This window comes from Zeugodacus cucurbitae, chromosome 3 (genome assembly GCF_028554725.1).
Source record: "Zeugodacus cucurbitae isolate PBARC_wt_2022May chromosome 3, idZeuCucr1.2, whole genome shotgun sequence".
NCBI classification, from domain to species: Eukaryota; Metazoa; Arthropoda; class Insecta; order Diptera; family Tephritidae; genus Zeugodacus; species Zeugodacus cucurbitae.
The window spans coordinates 52187282-52206559 of NC_071668.1; the positions used below are offsets into that span (position 1 = coordinate 52187282).

At 35.3% G+C, this 19278-nt stretch overlaps 2 protein-coding genes and 1 long non-coding RNA gene across 7 annotated transcripts; 2 read left to right on the forward strand and 1 right to left on the reverse strand.

Annotated features, from left to right (window-relative positions):
• The first annotated feature begins 3512 nt into the window (after positions 1-3512).
• On the forward strand, positions 3513-5341 carry LOC128919749 (phenoloxidase-activating factor 2-like). Its single transcript, XM_054226361.1, has 3 exons — positions 3513-3652; positions 3868-4257; positions 4330-5341. The coding sequence occupies exons 2-3, from the start codon at positions 3883-3885 to the stop codon at positions 5209-5211; spliced, it is 1257 nt and encodes a 418-aa protein (XP_054082336.1). The 5' UTR covers positions 3513-3652; positions 3868-3882; the 3' UTR covers positions 5212-5341.
• Positions 5342-6390: 1049 nt separating this feature from the next.
• On the reverse strand, positions 6391-8353 carry LOC128920071 (uncharacterized). The gene is made up of 4 exons (XR_008470200.1): positions 7920-8353; positions 7303-7853; positions 7115-7190; positions 6391-7055 (listed from the first exon to the last, which is right to left on the reverse strand). It is a non-coding gene; the product is annotated as an uncharacterized LOC128920071 (long non-coding RNA).
• Positions 8354-16883: 8530 nt separating this feature from the next.
• On the forward strand, positions 16884-18621 carry LOC105216867 (phenoloxidase-activating factor 2). Of its 5 annotated transcripts, none has more exons than XM_054226364.1 (3): positions 16884-17019; positions 17244-17597; positions 17662-18621. In XM_054226364.1, the coding sequence occupies exons 2-3, from the start codon at positions 17259-17261 to the stop codon at positions 18538-18540; spliced, it is 1218 nt and encodes a 405-aa protein (XP_054082339.1). In that variant the 5' UTR covers positions 16884-17019; positions 17244-17258; the 3' UTR covers positions 18541-18621. The 5 variants fall into 5 exon arrangements, with proteins under 5 accessions (XP_054082339.1, XP_054082337.1, XP_028899077.2 ...); XM_054226362.1 differs by having other exon boundaries at positions 16891-17044; XM_029043244.2 differs by having other exon boundaries at positions 16899-17072.
• Positions 18622-19278: the final 657 nt, after the last annotated feature.

A 19278-nucleotide genomic window follows, 5' to 3' on the forward strand; every position in this document is an offset into this window, starting at 1 on the left:
TTCCCTAAATTTGACAACAATAATTGATAAGAGGTTACACGAGAAATCTATAAGCTGTTGTGTGCCTTGTCGGACCACCTTCGTTGAAAGTCTATATATTCGTATGTATACTTCGTCTTTGATAAGCATAATAATATAAATCGCCACAAATTTATTCCTAAAACATGTAAGTAAAGGCTAAGTTCGGATGCAATCGAACATTTTATACACTCGCAATTTATTGATGCAATTTTATAATACAATTTGACCCATAAAGTTCAATAGAATAACGGAAATCAGCATATATAGTATATGAGGGCTGAGGTAATTCCAGAACTGATTTCACTCATTTTCATCACCAGGGTACACTATGGTCCGCGTCGATTACATAAAATTTCCGGAAAAGAAAGTCGATCAACATCTTGTTATAACTCTCGGTATTCCTCATATCGAAATCCACACGAGGATTTGACTCGTTCCACTAATCCGGACTCATCTGAGAAGACCATCGATGAAAATTGTATTTGGCTTCCTTCATTTCAGTTCTTGGACCAACACAATCGTATACGGTTATGAGCCAAATCCAACCACGGAATGGTGGCATGAATATTATGATCATTTTCGAATTTCTCGCACACTTTTGGGTCAAAGACCATATCTCAAGAACCACTTGGCCAATTTCAATAAAATTCCGTACATAATATTGCTTTGGCATTCTGGTATTACCGATAGAAAATGAGCGAAATCGGTTCACAACCACGTTTACTTCCCATATAACTCAATATTGAATTCTATCTGATTCGTTGATTTTATAATATATATGTAAATCAAGAACCAATGAAGATAGCGGAATAAAATATATCGAACATGAAGAACTCAGTGACTTAGGGTAATTTTTTACGAAAAATATATGTAATTCTCTCAGATATTTTAATGTAATTCAGAGGATTTTTTTCTTCTAATAGTTTGTCTCTGTACCAAAAAGGGATAAAATATGGTTTTAACTTCCCCTAGTTCCCGTCCGTATATATCGGTTAATATATGAAATACCTTAGTAAGTAAGTACGCTTACGCTTTTATAATCTTGGTGTATCTTCGTGGTGAAAATAAGTAAAATTGGTTCAGGAATTACCTTAGCCCTCATATACAACCTGAACTTAGACCTTCCTTACTCGTTATTTATTTATTTAACTAATCTGTAGTACTGGTTAAGAGTGACAAAAAGATAACATATACTATTTTTGGATGTGCATTCGTAACACATGGAATAAACAAGTAAGGAAAGGCTAAGTTCGGGTGTAACCGAACATTTTATACTCTCGCAATTTATTGATGTAATTTTATAAAGATAACACAATTCGACCCATATATTCGTTACAAAGTTCAATAGAATAACGTAAATCATCATAAATAGTATATGGGGACTGAGGTAATTTCTGAACCGATTTCACTCGTTTTCACTACTAAGATACAATATACTGAAGACTATATGCTCACTTAATTTTATATTACCTATAATTGGTTCAGGAATTACCTTAGCCCTCATATACAACCTGAACTTAGACCTTCCTTACTCGTTATTTATTTATTTAACTAATCTGTAGTACTGGTTAAGAGTGACAAAAAGATAACATATACTATTTTTGGATGTGCATTCGTAACACATGGAATAAACAAGTAAGGAAAGGCTAAGTTCGGGTGCAACCGACCATTTTATACTCTCGCAATTTATTGATGTAATTTTATAAAGATAACACAATTCGACCCATATATTCGTTATAAAGTTCAATAGAATAACGTAAATTATCATAAATAGTATATGGGGACTGAGGTAATTTCTGAACCGATTTCACTCGTTTTCACTACTAAGATACAATATACTGAAGACTATATGCTCACTTAATTTTATATTACCTATAATTAGGTATATGGGATCTAGGGGAAGTTATGACCCGATTTTAACAATTTTAGGTAAAGAGACAAACTGTTATAAAAAAAGTCCTTTTTGGTTTGCAAGATATATACAAAAAACCAATTTAGGGCTGGGGTCACGTTCACTTAAAAAAAAATTACATCCAAATGTGCCCTTCCCTAATGCGATCCTCTGTACCAAATTTTATTTTCATAACTTTATTTATGGCATAGCTATGACACTGTATGGTTTTAGGTTTTCGCCCTATTGTGGGTGTGGCAATGGTCCGATTTAATATCTTCATGTCATTAAGATATCTCAATTTTTACACAAGTTATCGCTTTTACGGACAGACGGACAGACATCCATTTCAACTCCACTCGTCATCCTGATCATTTATATATACATATATAACCCCAAATCTAACTCTTTTGTTTCTTGGTGACACAAACTTCCGTTATGTGAACAAAACTATAATACTCTCTTAGCAACTTTTGTTGCGAGAGTATAAAAAATTAAATAGAATTTTTGGAATCAGAAGAATGCATGTGAAATTATAATATTTCCACAGTATACTTTTTTCTAATCTAAAATAGCTTCTAATACATATACACCTGCATTTATATGTATTTCATATATGTAAGTCGCCTATTAAATGGAACACTTTCATTGCCTTCCTAGAAAAACTAACCATCAAAAAGATGACGCATAGAGAAACTACAGTGTATGCTCGATAATCACTGCTCAACTTGCATCACAACTCGACTAACCACAGATTTCTTTGTTGGTGAGAATGTTTTCTTGTGGACATCAATTTGGTATCAATAATGAATGGATTCATGAAAATATCCTAATCTCTCCTAACTCCTATGACTCGTTCAAAATTATTTTTTGTATAAGCCGAAATGTGAGTTTAGCAATATTGTCTGTCAATTAAACATTTAATTATTTCCGGAGGTTCTTAAACATTAAATGCTTCGTAATTCGATAAAAATCATCTGTATCGCAATTTGGTTTTCTAACAGGCGTTATAAATGCTAATTATTATTTAAAAATTACCGCAGCTTTCACAAGTTTGTACTCAGTTGACAATGACCTAACGAAGTGGTCGGCCATATTGGGGGTTGACCTAATGCACTTAAAGGTTAAGTAGATCTGCCACCAAGCTATCTTGCATTGTAAGATTCCGAAAGAGCGTATTTTTTTTCAAAGGAGTTTTTCCTTACTGAATTAAATCATTTTAGTAGGTCCAACATAACATTTGTATTGGTGGTGGGCGTGGTTATTATCCAAATTCTTCCATTTTACTGTATAAGAGAGTTGCTAAGAGAAACGGCCCTGAAGAGTTTTGTTGATATAGCTTTAGTAGTATACGAGATATGTACATAAAACTTAGTAAGCGGTTGGGCCACGCCCTCTTTCCAAAAGACAAAAATACATTCAAATATGCCCATTCTTAATTCAAAAGCTAAATGGTAAATATCGTAAAACCTTTGTTTTTCTTTAGAAGCTAAGTACTCATCAAAACATCCTCGTACTTTAAATCATTGATAACCTCAGAGTGAGCTCATTTCTTTAGAATACTTGCGATTTAAATTAAAGATTGGTGTTTTTAAAGTATATGCCCGAAAATGATAACAACAATTATTGTATTTCCATATACATATAAAGCCCAAATGATCTTAAATTGGCTTCTCAGTTTGAAATAAACAATTGCCGGATCATTCGCTTTAAATTTGTCTTACTGATCGGTCGGCATTGGTGAGTTGTATAATTTTTTTTTAAATAGTCTTACCTGCTAATAGTACCATCTGCTGACAGTTATTTCTGTAGTTTACTAGTTAATCTTTTACTACGGTATATGTATTTGTATAATTATTTGAAGACGTTCATTGTTGCACTTTCTAAGCTCTGAAAACTTTGATAAAATTGAGAAGATCTTTAATTGTTTTTTTTTTTTAATCTCCATTTTTCAGGTAGTTTGCTGCAAAATGAATCACAATTTAACGGTTATCGCCATTTATTCGCTTCTCCTCTCGGTTATAACAACACAAGCTCAACCTAAGAAAAGTGATGATGAGATGATAAATGAAATATTTTCAAAACCTCAACCTTCAACACATCGACCACCAGCACAACAAATACAACCTACATCAACCTTGTTAAATCCGAATCAAAGAATTCCAGTACCACACCGTGATGTTGGTGGTGGAAAAGTTTGTGGTGTAAATAAAGAGTGTATTGAGCGTTTTCTTTGCGATGCAAACGGGGGGATGGTAAGAAGTGGTGAAAACATCATCGATATACGAGGGAATTTCGAAAATCCATGTGACTATTTGGAAGTATGCTGTAGTATAGACGATCAGGTACAAATACCATAAAAGACAACTTGGACTCTCGATACTAGTTCTCCTTACTCTCATTTGCTTCTCTTTCAGACACCACCGGAACCGTACATACCCATCCAAACAGTCAATAGACACGAAGGTTGTGGTTATCGCAATCCAATTGGTGTAGGTTTCAGAATTACTGGCGACAAAGACGGCGAGTCAGAGTTTGGTGAATTCCCTTGGATGGTTGCCATTTTTTATAAAGAGGTAATTGGTGGCGAGATCTTGGATATTTACGAATGTGGTGGTTCTGTAATTGCACCAAATGTTGTCCTGACTGCTGCACATTGTGCGCGAAGTATTGAGCCACACTTATTGGTAGCACGGGCCGGAGAGTGGGACACACAAACCAAACAGGAGATGTTGCCACATCAAGATGCACGTGTCAAAGAGATCATCCGTCACGAGAACTACAACAAAGGCACACTCTTCAACGACATAGCGCTATTCATTTTGGAAACACCTTTCAGTTGGCAGGAAAATGTACGTCCCATCTGTTTGCCTGAACCGGATGCCAATTTCGACTATTCACGTTATTATGTCTCGGGTTGGGGCAAAGACAAGTTTGGTAAAAAGGGTACACCACAGGTTATTTTAAAAAAGATCGATTTACCAGTGGTGCCACGCGCTACTTGCCAAGCAAATCTTCGTAGAACACGTGTGGGACGATTTTTCCTTTTAGATCAGAGTTTCATTTGTGCCGGTGGCGAAGAAGGCAAGGATGCATGCAAAGGTGATGGCGGCTCACCATTGGTGTGCCCCGATCCGAATAACCCGAAACGTTACTATCAAGCTGGTATTGTGGCTTGGGGTATTGGTTGTGGTGCTGCAAATGTGCCAGGAGTCTATGCAAGTGTGGCGTATCTCCGCAATTGGATCAACGAAAAGCTTTCTGCACGAGGCGTTGATTTTAGTCACTTTACGGTTTAAGAAATAATATACATCAATTTTGTTGAAAATTTCCTTAATTTAAGAATTGAAAAATGCAAAAAATGTGAGTTTTAAAGCCACAAAACCTGTTAATAAATAATATACAGTTATAGACATTTGATTAAACGCACTTACATTTTTGTTATTATTTTTTAAATTTTAAATTTTTCATTATTATTATTTTTGCATTATCACTTAGCATTAATTAAGAAATCATTTTAAATATAGTTTTTAATTATTTTATCAAAAAATTTTGATCAAAATAATTTTTTGGGGAAAATAGCCTAAAAATGATTAAACGCATTTTTGTAAAGAATGAGAGTGGAAATTAATTTTTCTGGTGTATATTCAGAGGTTTAATAATTAATTACACTTCTTTTGAATGTTTTGAGTTTGAAAAATCTATTTGGCATTGTCTTTACTAATTTTCTAAGGGCACGGAGCAATTTCCTTCCAACAAGCGTTTATTCGTTCCTTATGCTCCGAACCCGTTTTAAATAGCACACAATTTGCAATTTATAGCCAGTATCCCCCATACATTTTCATTTTGATTGGAATCTAAACTAATTGCGGTCCAGACCAATAAATTTATTCCTTTGTCTTTCCACCCTTTCGCATCCTTCGACACATGTATGGCTCCAATGTCTTGTTGAAAAATATATTCTTTTGTATGAATGTAATTAATACATCGTCCAGCAACTCTGTATCCTTTTTAGAGTTAGAGTAATGAGTTTATAGTAATGAAGTACTCTGAAAAAAAAACTAGTAAAACCAAAGTATTCTGCATTTGCCACAAATACTTTTTGCATTAGAAACGTGCCCAAATACTTTGAGTATTTGTTTTAAAAGTGCGAGCACTGTTGAAGTAAATGCGTCAAGTATTTAAATTAACAGTGGAACACTTTTGATCGAAATACGGGGCACTGTTGTAGCAAATACTTATACATTTATGTTAACAGTAGAAGTATTTGAGATTAACAGTAATTGCTCTTGATTCAAATGTAATCGTATTTGTTTTATTGTTGTGTTTAACACCCCCTCCCACCTCTCTCCGCCCACTTCCCTATGCACAGTCAAAATTTCAATATCCATTTACTTTTTTCATAAAAAATATATTTTATTTGAGAATATAAAGAGTAAAGTTCACAAAAGTGACAACTACTACTACTACTGCTTTCATTAAGATTACTATTAAAATCATGCTTGCTTGCGTGATTTCGAAACTTATACAAGTTTTGAAAATATCTATTTCATTTCTGATAAAGGCATGAATACTTAAAAGTAATTGGAGTTCGATGTAAAATCTTAAGATGGTTAAAAAGATTTTCAAATAATATAAATTCATTTCCGCATATAGAGCAAGTATGTGTGGGTCTTTCTTCAAGTGCATTTTTATTGAACATTATTTAGCTTGTTTAAAATATTTTCAATTTTGGGAAATTTTTCCTTAGAGGAAATATCATAAATATATCGTTGAAGGAAAATCCACACACATTTGCTCTTTACGGAATAATCAATGTTGAATACAAAAGACATTTTTACAACTAAATCTATAGCCCTAATTAAGCTACCTACTTTATATTTAATGTTGTCAACACAGACATAGAATTCCTTCAAGTTTTGAGGACTCTCACCAACAACAAAAACTCTAGGTTGCAGTGTTAATCCCTCGTTGTGAGCGCTTTCATTTAGCTCGTCAAGTTTTTGCTGGAAGTTATTAATATTTATAAGATGCACCATCATATCCATTTGTGCATCTGTAATGGAGGGCTTTATGTTTTTATTTACTCTCGGCAGTGTTATTACTGCATGTAGTAAGTTTATAAGATAATAATGCCTGCAATCTAAATAAAAAACCTGAAATTAATAACAAAAATCACACAATAGAAGAAATCGACATTACCTGCAACAAGTGCTCCAAGCATGGCGTCGTAATACTATATAGTTCTATCACCACTACAGCACGTGAGCATATCGAACTAGAAAGACATTAATATAAATAATTTATAAGCGTGTTATAAATGTGTGCGAAACCCTCAATGTGAAAATTGAAACGGAAGTTACGCCGAATTTTTAAAATGATTTGCTTACATTATTTTCTAAACACCATTTTTGCAAGTTGTACCGGAACTTAATTTTGTCCGCAATTAGTTCTCTGGCATTAAAAATTTCGTCAATGTCATGGGAATGGATCATCTGCAAAATTTCTACACTCTTTAAACCACATCTACTGAACTGTATCAATGCATTTGACGACAAATCCCACGAACACAATAAATTAATTAACTGTTCATCACTATCCAAAATTACTACGGACTCATTGTCGACATTTTCCGTTGTAGGGGACTCATCTCCCAACGGACATTGCTCGGCAAATAACGACAGCGCAGTTGATGGTATCAACTCCTTACTCATAGTGTAAACTAAAATGCACAAAAATTGTTTTTAAACACATATTTTTGTTGAAATAAATGTGTATATAAACCATAACATACCTGCAGAGTAGACTTTTCGCAAATGTCGTCTTTTATATAAAAAAAATCTGTGGAAGTCCCTTTTAAACAGCCTCCGTAAGCAGCGGGCGATGCGGCAGGCACACTAATGCAAATGCAAACTATATAAGCTCCTTTTGCGCAGCTTCACTAAACGCGAAATGTCTTGAAGTAATCACTTTCACTTAAATTAATACTTTCAGCACATATATTTACCTATAAAACCCAAATTAAAGTGTTTGCGCACGCAACACGTGTTTCTGTTAGAATGATCGATGGAAAAATGTAAGCGTCAACTTCTCTGTCATCGTATGGAGAAACAGTAAAATTAAATGCGAAATGGTTGTGACAAATACTTTTACATTTAAAAAACTGTAATCAAAGAAAATTAAATACGAAACCTTTAAAACAACTATTTTTTTTTAGATTTTAATAAGATGATTTTTAAAAGCACAGCCGCTTTTAATTCAAAAGTGCCGCATTTAAAAAAAGTATTTGAATCAAGAGCAAAGTATTTCCGTCAAGAGTTTTGCTGTTGAAACAAATACTTTTGTTTTACTGTACTTTAACTGCAAAAAGTATTTGATTTAACTGCGGGTTTTTTTTCAGTGTACATCGTCAGCTTATTATGTTACATAAAGGCACCCCATATACTTACAAAACCCCCTCCTAAGTTGTGCCTCGTTCTTCGGCCATGTTTTTTGCCAGTATCCTTTCAAGAGAAACTCAAACCATCAGGACCATCAAGACTGAATTTCCTCCTTCTTCCATATACTTTTGAGCAAACGCCGGCGACCTCGTCTCTTTGTGCAACTTCGACAAACTTGGATGCCCGACCGTTTTCATTCATTTTATGCCTCTGGTTTCTCTTAAAAAATGTGCAAGGTGTCGTTTGGTCACATAAAGACATCATTTATCTTTTATTTGTGCACCTGTCGACCAATTTTTGGTGGGTTCATTACGAATTCGGGCTTTATCACGCAAGCTCAGCTCTTTATTACTCTGTGGCTTGTGTCTCTTACCATAATTTTCGCGCTTTTTTAATAAATTTATTAATTATTAAATTCATTGAATAAAACAAAATGGTGTATTTTGGATTTAACAACTCGACTTGAAAACTCTTATGGTGTAGCCGGTAAACTTAAGACTCCTTCAAATTTTTTAATTACCATAAAATAATATTAGGAATAAAGAAATCTTTTATTACCAAGCTCGGGCTGTTGCTCAGAATTTGCTGCCTAATCTTGTACTTGATAGAGACTATGTTGATATTTTCATATCGCATAGGAGATTCCTCTACAACCACCACCAAATGGTAGAACAAGTTAATCACTCACTTAATTTCGCTAAGATATCTCACATATTAACCGATATACGCGGAATACAGCCCACGGTATTTTTGAAAAACCTATAATTAGATATATGGGAACTAGGAAACGATTCCGATCAGGGTCTTAAAAACATATTTTGTGCCGTATTTCTTTAAAATCGGTCGAGTAGTTTCTGAGATATGGTTTTTGACCCATAAGTGGCTCCACATCCATTTTCCATTTCTTTTAAATCTGAGTGCAGCTTCTTTCTACCATTACTTCTGTAAAGTTGAGTGATTTTGGTGTTTTCCGTTACCGCGTTAAGTCACTTTTAGTCATTTTCAAAATAAACTTTGTATGGGAGGTGGGCGTGGTTATTAACCGATTTCACATATTTTTATGTGTAATAGGCTACTTAAGGGAAACGACAGCAGAAATTTTGGTTTATACAGCTTAATTAGTTTGCGAGATACATATATACAAAAAACTAAATGGACGGGCGGGGTCACGCTGATTAAAAAAAATTACATCCAAATATGCCCCTTCCTAGTGTGATCTTCTGTACCAAATACTACTTTCATAATTTTTATGGATTAGTTATAGCTCTTTAACTGAATATATTAGGTTGGCAAATATCTCCCCTACGCCTGTTTGTCCTTTGAATTTCGCGGCTATGTATAAAGCGCTATAGAGCTCATATCTGGCAAGATGTATAGTATCTTTGAAAGGTCTTGACACAACCACACAAAACAACGCTGAGCATGATTGGTTTGGATATTGCGTTCAACAGTTATAGACGTGTAAACATGGAGTTCACTAACGGCGCTATTTTAAAGTTTTCCTTCGTTAAAGGCAAATCCGCTAGAGAAACGTTCCGTGAGATTAATGGTGTTTTGGGGGATGGTACTCTATCACTTTGAACTGCAAAGGAATGGTTTCAACGATTCAGAGCGGATGAAAACGACACCATGGATAAGCAGATTATCGAACGAAACGGCGCATATTTGTACTAAATCCGATCACTGTGATTTGCTTGCTTAGTGAAAATCGAGAGTGGTAGTAGATAAATAGCAATAACAGTTAAATTGCGATTCATTTTGCAGCAAACAACCTGAGTGTATGTTCGTCTCGATAACAATAAATAACGACTGGTTCCGGTAAACGGAGGAGCAAATTTAAGATCACTGTAGATTAATTATAAATATGTCGTCCTTATCAGCTTTAATTCCAAATAGCCAATCTTTACTTTGAATTAAACAATTTCCATAGAAAAGCACGCAGTCCGACGTGTTCAATGATTAACGAGTACGATAGCGTTTATATATAAGTACACAAGTCTTAATTCTTCTTAAGTCAAGACGTAACAAGGTTTCACAATACGGCCCACTCAGTCTTGCTTTTTGGGCTCTCTCGCTTTTTTGTTTTGTTTGATGGCAAAGAGTTGCCGCAGACAGTAATCAAATGCTTTTAAAAAGGCACGGCGGCAAAATTGTAACTACATATTTATCAGATTCAACTAAAGTTTTGACGGTAGTCGCCTATGAGAAGACACTTCATCATATTTATCTTGTGATAGTGGCGCCATGGGGTAGTTTGCCTTAGTACTTATTAGATCACCCTCGTATGCCACCACACTGTCCAAAATTTCGATTTCTTAATAACAAAAATTGCAAAAAAAAATTAATTATACTTTTTGGAATCAGAAGAATGCATGACAAATTATAATATTTCCACAGTATACTTTTTTCTAATCTAAAATGTCTTCTAATACATATACACCTGCATTTATAAGTATTTCATATTTGTAAGCAAACTATTATGAAGATTACGCATGGAGAAACCAAAAACTACAGTGTACGCTCGATAATCACTGCTCAACTTGCATCACAACTCAACTAACCACAGATTTCTTTGTTGGTGAGAATGTTTTCTTGTAGACATCATAATTTGGTATCAATAATTAATAGATTCATGAAAATATCCTAGTCTCTGCTAACTCCTATGACTCGTTCAAAAGTTTCAGAAGTTTGTACTCAGTTGACAATGACCTAACGAAGTGATCGGTAATACCCGATAATCGAAAGATAATTAATGACTTACGTTGTTTTCAGAACCACATAAGCTTTTTTCTAGGTTTCAAGTATTTTTATATATGTACAACTATCTGACATGGCGGCGAATTTTCTTCCGCCTTAGAGGCAATAAATGAGCTGATTTTGGACGTTTTTGAGTTAATTTTTATACTCTCGCAACAATGTTGCTAAGAGAGTATTATAGTTTTATTCACATAACGGTTGTTTGTAAGTCATAATGCTAAACGTGGTGAAAGGCAACCACTGCACAAATACAATTGCCCCAAAACCAACCAAATGGAAGCGTTGAAACAATGATTTTAAACCTTACCCAATGCATGACACAATTTATGGCAAGAATGCAAAATATGATTCAAGAAGTCATCAAAGCACAAAACTAAATATTGGAAACTTTTTTAAGTAGAAAACAAGAAAGAACGTTAACTTCGGCTGTACCGAAGCTAATATACCCTTTTGGTAACTATGTGTTTAAGCAAATCTTAAGACGTAAGAAAAAGTAAGTAAAAAAAAGAAAACATTTTACTAATTGCTTTTAGTCGGGTTGTTTGCTAGAAACATTAAGGTATATAGTTAATCGATCTGAACAATTTCTTCGGAGATTATATTATTACCTTAAGCAGTAATCCATGTCAAATTTCGTGAAGATACCACGTGAAATGCGGAAGTTTTCCATACGAGCCCTTGATTCTGATCGTTCAGTTTGTATGGCAGCTATATGCTATAGTGAACCGATCTGAACAATTTTTTCGGAGATTAAATTATTTCTATGAACAATAACTCACACCAAATTTCGTGAAGATATGTAGTAAAATGCAGAATTTTTCCATACAAGCCCTTGATTCCGATCGTTCAGTTTGTGTGGCAGCTATATAATATAGTAGTCCGATATCGGCAGTTCCGACAAATGAGCAGCTTCTTGAAGAGAAAATAACATCTGCAAAATTTCAAAACGATATCTTAAAAACTGAAGGACTAGTTCGTATATATACAGACAGACGGACAGACTCAGTTCAACATACTGATCATTTATATATACATATACTTTATAGGGCCTCAGACGCTTCCTTCTGGGTTTTACAAACTTCGTGATAAACTTAATATACCGTGTTCAGGGTATAATGAGCCTACTCAAAATTTGTATATGGAATGCTAACGGTGTTAACCAACATAAATTGGAGCTTATTAGATTTCTGGATCTAAATAATATAGATGCTATTTTCAGAAACTCGTCCAGATGGAAAGGCCCTTGGTGGAAAAGCAGCGTTGGTTAGAAAACGTTTAAGCCACCACGCATTTGAATCTCATGCTACAGCGCAGTTACCAGCTACAACAATATCTATAAAAAATCACTGTGGGGACTTAAACCTGTCGGCTATATACTTAACACCTGGTTTTAAAATTACTAATAGCGAATTCAAAGACTTCTTTCGAACGCTAGGCCATAGATTTCTGGCAGGTGGAGATTACAATGCCAAACCCATGTTATTAATCCGAAAGGACGACAGCTGTATCATACTATTATAAATAGGCGCAATAATCTTGATATAATATCTCCTGATAAGCCGACACATTGGCCTAGTGATCGTAAAAAATACCAGATTTTATTGATTTTGCTGTAATCAAAAATATAGATAAATTGCACATAACAGTAGAAACATGTACTGACCTATCTTCTGATCACTCTCCTGTACTAATAAAGTTATGTGAACAACCCATATTTGTTGAAAAGAAAGTGGGCCTAACATCTCACAAAACGAACTGGCTAAGATACAAAAAATACGTGAGTAGCCACATTAATATTGAGTACAAAATAAACACCAAAGAAAAACTACAAGCCACTTGGTCTCAGAAAAATCAGTAATAGCGAAATAGAAATCCACTCAGATTCAATTGAAATCGGCTGTACGTAAATTAAAAACAGCTCTTAAAGCCCAAAAGTCCATGAAGCCACCAGTCGACTCCAACATGCTTACACGAGACTTGGTTGGAAATTGGGCTCGAAATAACAAGGAAAAGGCTAATTGTCTTGCAAATCACCTAGAAAAGTTATTTCAACCTAATTGACCAAAGGACAGCTTTAAGCTGCCAATCCAAAACAGAGCTAACGATTCGATCGCGTCTTTTAAGGCTTCAGCTTTTGAAATTATTACCATAATCAAAGAACTTAATCCAAAAAAATCGCCGGAACAGGATAATATTACCCTAAAAATGCTAATTGAGCTAGCAAATATTGCTGTAGAGCTGCTCCCTTTGCTCTTCAATGCAATCATTAATTTTTGATGCTATCCAATTTCATGGAAAAAGTCGCAGATTATCCTGATAGATAAACCTGGGAAAGACTTGACACAGTCTTCATACAGATCAATCAGTCATCTACCCTGCCTTTCTAAAATATTTGAAAACGTGTTACTATCAAAGATGTCTCCTTTCCTCCATGAAAATAGTGTAATACCAACGCGCCAATTAGGATTTCGAGCAAAACATAGCACAATAGAACAAGTAAATAGAATTACTCATGAAATAAGAAAAGCAATCGAGCACAGAGAGTACTGCTCAGCAATATTTCTAGACGTAGCTTAGGCGTTTGATAAGGTGTGGTATGAAGGCCTTTTATATAAGATTAAAAACAATTAGAATTTTATGAAATATTGGAGTCGTATTTAAAAATAGACGATATATAGTTAAAGTAGATGATTTCATATCTGCTGAACGACAGATAAGGGCTGGTGTACCTCAGGGCAGTGTTGAATGAATGATGTAACCTATATTGGTATTCACCTAGATAGAAGGCTCACGTGGAAAACACATACATATAAAGGGTGATTTTTTAAGAGCTTGATAACTTTTAAAAAAAAAAAAACGCATAATTTGCAAAATCTCATCGGTTCTTTATTTGAAACGTTAGATTGGTTCATGACATTTACTTTTTGAAGATAATTTCATTTAAATGTTGACCGCGGCTGCGTCTTAGGTGGTCCATTCGGAAAGTCCAATTTTGGGCAACTTTTTCGAGCATTTCGGCCGGAATAGCCCGAATTTCTTCGGAAATGTTGTCTTCCAAAGCTGGAATAGTTGCTGGCTTATTTCTGTAGACTTTAGACTTGACGTAGCCCCACAAAAAATAGTCTAAAGGCGTTAAATCGCATGATCTTGGTGGCCAACTTACGGGTCCATTTCTTGAGATGAATTGTTCTCCGAAGTTTTCCCTCAAAATGGCCATAGAATCGCGAGCTGTGTGGCATGTAGCGCCATCTTGTTGAAACCACATGTCAACCAAGTTCAGTTCTTCCATTTTTGGCAACAAAAAGTTTGTTAGCATCGAACGATAGCGATCGCCATTCACCGTAACGTTGCGTCCAACAGCATCTTTGAAAAAATACGGTCCAATGATTCCACCAGCGTACAAACCACACCAAACAGTGCATTTTTCGGGATGCATGGGCAGTTCTTGAACGGCTTCTGGTTGCTCTTCACCCCAAATGCGGCAATTTTGCTTATTTACGTAGCCATTCAACCAGAAATGAGCCTCATCGCTGAACAAAATTTGTCGATAAAAAAGCGGATTTCACATTTCGAACCGAACACAGATTTTGGTAATAAAATTCAATGATTTGCAAGCGTTGCTCGTTAGTAAGTCTATTCATGATGAAATGTCAAAGCATACTGAGCATCTTTCTCTTTGACACCATGTCTGAAATCCCACGTGATCTGTCAAATACTAATGCATGAAAATCCTAACCTCAAAAAAATCACCCGTTATCTAGTAAAATAACTTGCATGAAGATAAGAGCTGCAAATTTAAATTGGCTTTTAAATAAAAACTCTAAACTTAGCCTAGACAACAAAGTGCTTTTTATAATGCGGTCATAAAGCCGATTTGGATGTGTGGCATTCAACTGTGGGGTACGACCTGTGCAACTAATATTGATATAATGCAAAGGTTCCAATCGAAAATGCTTAGAGCAATCACGGATAACTTGAGTAAAAATTGAGATATCTTAATGAAACTTGGTACACATATTCCTTAGCACTGTGAAAAAATTTCGAAATCGGACTATAACTTCCCCGCTCATGAAGAAAACAGTGCCGATAACTTGAGTAAAAATTCTTAATGAAACTTGGAACACATATTTCTTGGCACCCTGAGGAGGTTGGTATTGAAAATGGGCGAAATCGGACCATTGCCATGCCCACAAAATGGCGAAAAACGAAAACCTACAAAGTGTCATAACTAAGCCATAAATAAAGTTATGAAAATAAAATTTGGTACTGAGGATCGCATTAGGGAGGGGCACATTTAGTGTATTTTTTTTTAAGTGTGCGTGACCCCGTTTTGTATATATCTCACAACCAATAAAGTTATATGAACCAAACTTTCTGCAGTCGTTTCTTTATATCCATTTCCTTATACAGTCCAAAAATTAAAGAAATCGGATAATAACCACGCCCACCTCCCATACAAAAGTTAGGTTGAAAATGACTAAAAGTGCGTTAAATCACTAACGAAAAACGTCAGAAACACCAAATTTTACCTAAGAAATGTCATATGGAAGCTGCACTCACATTTTTTACAGGATGAGAAATGGGTGTGGCGTCACCCACTTATGGGTCAAAAACCATATCTCAGGAACTACTCGACCAATTTCAATGAAATTCGGTATATAACGTTTTCTTGACACCCTGAATATGGGCGAAAACGGCTCACAACCACGCCTACTTCCCATATAACTCAATTTTGAATTCCATCTGATTCGTGCACTTTATAATATATACATTAAGAACCAATGAAGATAGCGGAATAAAACTTTACGCAAATACTGTATTTGAGCTGGAAAAATTGTCTACATCGGACCATGACTTTTCAAGGCCCCAGATATCGAACATGAGGAACTCAGTGCCTAAGGGTAATTTTTCACCGAAAATATAGATAAATGTCTCAGACATTTTAATGTAATTCGGAGGGAATTTTTTTCTTATAACAGTTTGTCTCTGTACCAAAAATGATCAAAATCGAGGGAGGGAATTTTTTTCTTATAACAGTTTGTCTCTGTACCAAAAATGATCAAAATCGGGTCATAACTTCCCCTAGATCCCATATATCTAATTATAGGTAATATAAAATTAAGTGAGCGTATAGTCTTCGATATATTGTATCTTGGTGGTGAAAACGAGTGAAATCGGTTCATTAATTACCTCAGTTTCCATATACTATTTATGATGATTTACGTTATTCTAATGAACTTTATGCCGAATATATGGGTCGAATCGTGTTATTTTAATAAAATTACATCAATAAATTGCGATAGTATAAAATATTCGGTTGCAGCCTTTCCTTAGTTGTTACCAAGAAATTTAAAGTTTTTGGTGTTTTTCCTTTCTGACTTAAATCATTTCAGTAGTTTTCAATATAACATTTGTATGGGAGGTGGACATGGTTATTATCCGAATTCCTCCATTTTTACAATGTATAATTAAGTTGCTAAAAGAAACGACCTTAGAGAGTTTTGTTGATCCTTCCAGACAAAAAAAAACATTCAAATATGCCCATTCTTAATGCAAGAAATAAATCGTAAATTTCCAAAAGCTTTTGTTTTTCTTTAGGAGCTAAGTACTTATCGGAACGTCCTCGTTCTTTAAATCATTGATAACCTCAGAGTGAGCTCATTTCTTTGGAATTAAAGATTGGTTTTTTAAAGCCAATGCTCGAAAATGATAAGAACAATTATTGTATTTTCATATACATGTAAAGCCCAAATGATCTTAAATTGGCTTCCAAGTTTGAAATAAACAATCGTCGGAACATTCGCTTTAACTTTGCGGAATTGATCGGTCGGCATTACGGAGTTATATATATTTTTTTAAATAGTCTCAGTCTGTATATCAACGGAGAAATACAGACCTACATGCACCAAAGTACCATCTGCTGACAGTTATTTCTGTAGTTTACTAGTTAATCTTTTACTACGGTATATGTATTTGTATAATTTATTTGAAGATGTTCATGGTTTCACTTTATAAACTCTGACAACTTTGGTAAAATGTAGAAACGCTTAGCTTCTTGCGCAACTTGCGGAAACAACATCGAGATGTATCTTCTTTAATTGTTTATTAAAATTTATTAAAATTTCCATTTTCAGGTAGATAGCTGCAAAATGAATCGCAATTTGACGATTATCGGCATTTATTTGCTTCTCCTCTCGATTACAAAAACACAAGCTCAACCTGAAAAAAGTTTTGATGATATGTTAAATGAAATATTTTCACAATCTCAACCATCAACACCACGACCACAACCTAAAGCAACCACGTTAAATCCGAATCAAAAAATTGGTGGTGGAAAAGTTTGTGGTGTAAATAAAGAGTGTATTGAGCGTTTTCTTTGCGATGCAAAAGGGGCGGTGGTAAGAAGTGGTGAAAACGTCATCGATATACGAGGGAATTTCGAAAATCCATGTGACTATTTGGAAGTATGCTGTAGTATAGACGATCAGGTATTTGTAGACAACTCGGAATTTCGATACGAGTTCTTCTCACTCTCATTTGTTTCTCTTTCAGATAACGGAACCGAACATACCAATCCAACCAGCCGACAGACACGAAGGTTGTGGTTATCGTAATCCAACTGGTGTAGGTTTCAGAATTACTGGCGACAAAGACGGCGAGTCAGAGTTTGGTGAATTCCCTTGGATGGTGGGCATTCTGCGTGATGAAGTAATTGGGGGCGAGTTGTTAAAAGTGTACGAATGTGGTGGATCTGTAATTGCACCAAATGTTGTCCTGACAGCTGCACATTGTGCGCAAAATATTGAGCCTCACCTATTAGTAGCACGTGCCGGAGAGTGGGACACACAAACCAAACAGGAGGTGTTGCCACATCAAGATGCACGTGTCAAAGAGATCATCCGTCACGAGAACTACAACAAGCGCACACTCTTCAACGACATAGCGCTATTCATTTTGGAAACACCTTTCATTTGGCAGGAAAATGTACGTCCCATCTGTTTGCCTGAACCGGACGTCAATTTCGACTATTCACGTTGTTATGTCTCTGGTTGGGGCAGAGACAAGTTTGGTAAAGAGGGTACACCACAGGTTATTTTAAAAAAGATCGATTTACCAGTGGTGCCACGCGCTACTTGCCAAGCAAATCTTCGTAAAACACGTGTGGGACGATTTTTCCTTTTAGATCAGAGTTTCATTTGTGCCGGTGGCGAAGAAGGCAAGGATGCATGCAAAGGTGATGGCGGCTCACCATTGGTGTGCCCCGATCCGAATAACCCGAAACGTTACTATCAAGCTGGTATTGTGGCTTGGGGTATTGGTTGTGGTGCTGCAAATGTGCCAGGAGTCTATGCAAGTGTGCCGTATCTCCGCAATTGGATCAACGAAAAGCTTTCTGTACGAGGCGTTAACTTTAGGCATTTCACGGTTTAAGAAATAATATACATCCATATTTTTAAAAATGTGCTTAATTGTACAGTTTAAAAATACAAATATATAAATGTATAACTATCATTATGTGAGTTTTAAAGCAACAATAGTTTTTGTGATTAATAATATTATTAATAAATTTCATCGTAAGAGGAAGTTAAGCTACTAGGTTATCAACCATGCGAAAATGGTCTTAGTACTGTACTTACAATTTTGAAACATAATTCGTTACTTTTTTATACTCTCCGTCCGTCCGTCCGTCTGTGCAAGCTGTAACTTGAGTAAAAATTGAGATATCTTGATGAAACTTGGAAGACGTATTTCTTGGCACCATAAGAAGGTTAAGTTCGAAAATGGGCGTAATGGGACCACTGCCACGCCACAAAATGGCGAAAACCAAAAACACTTAAAGTGCCATAACTAAGCTATAAATAAAGCTATGGAAGTAAAATTTGGTATGAAGGATCGCACTATGAAGGGGCATATGTGAATGTAATTTTTTTGGGGAAGTGGGCGTGGCCCCGCCCCCTACTAGGTTTTTTGTACATATCTCGCAAACTACTAAAGCTTTATCAAGTAAACTTTCTAGAGTCTTTTATTTTACAGTCCAAAAATGGAGAAAATCGGATTGTAACCACGCCCATCTCCCATACAAAGGTTATGTCGAGAACTACTAAAAGTGGGTTAACTCACTAACGAAAAAAGCTAGAAACTCTAAATTTCACATAAGAAATGGCATAT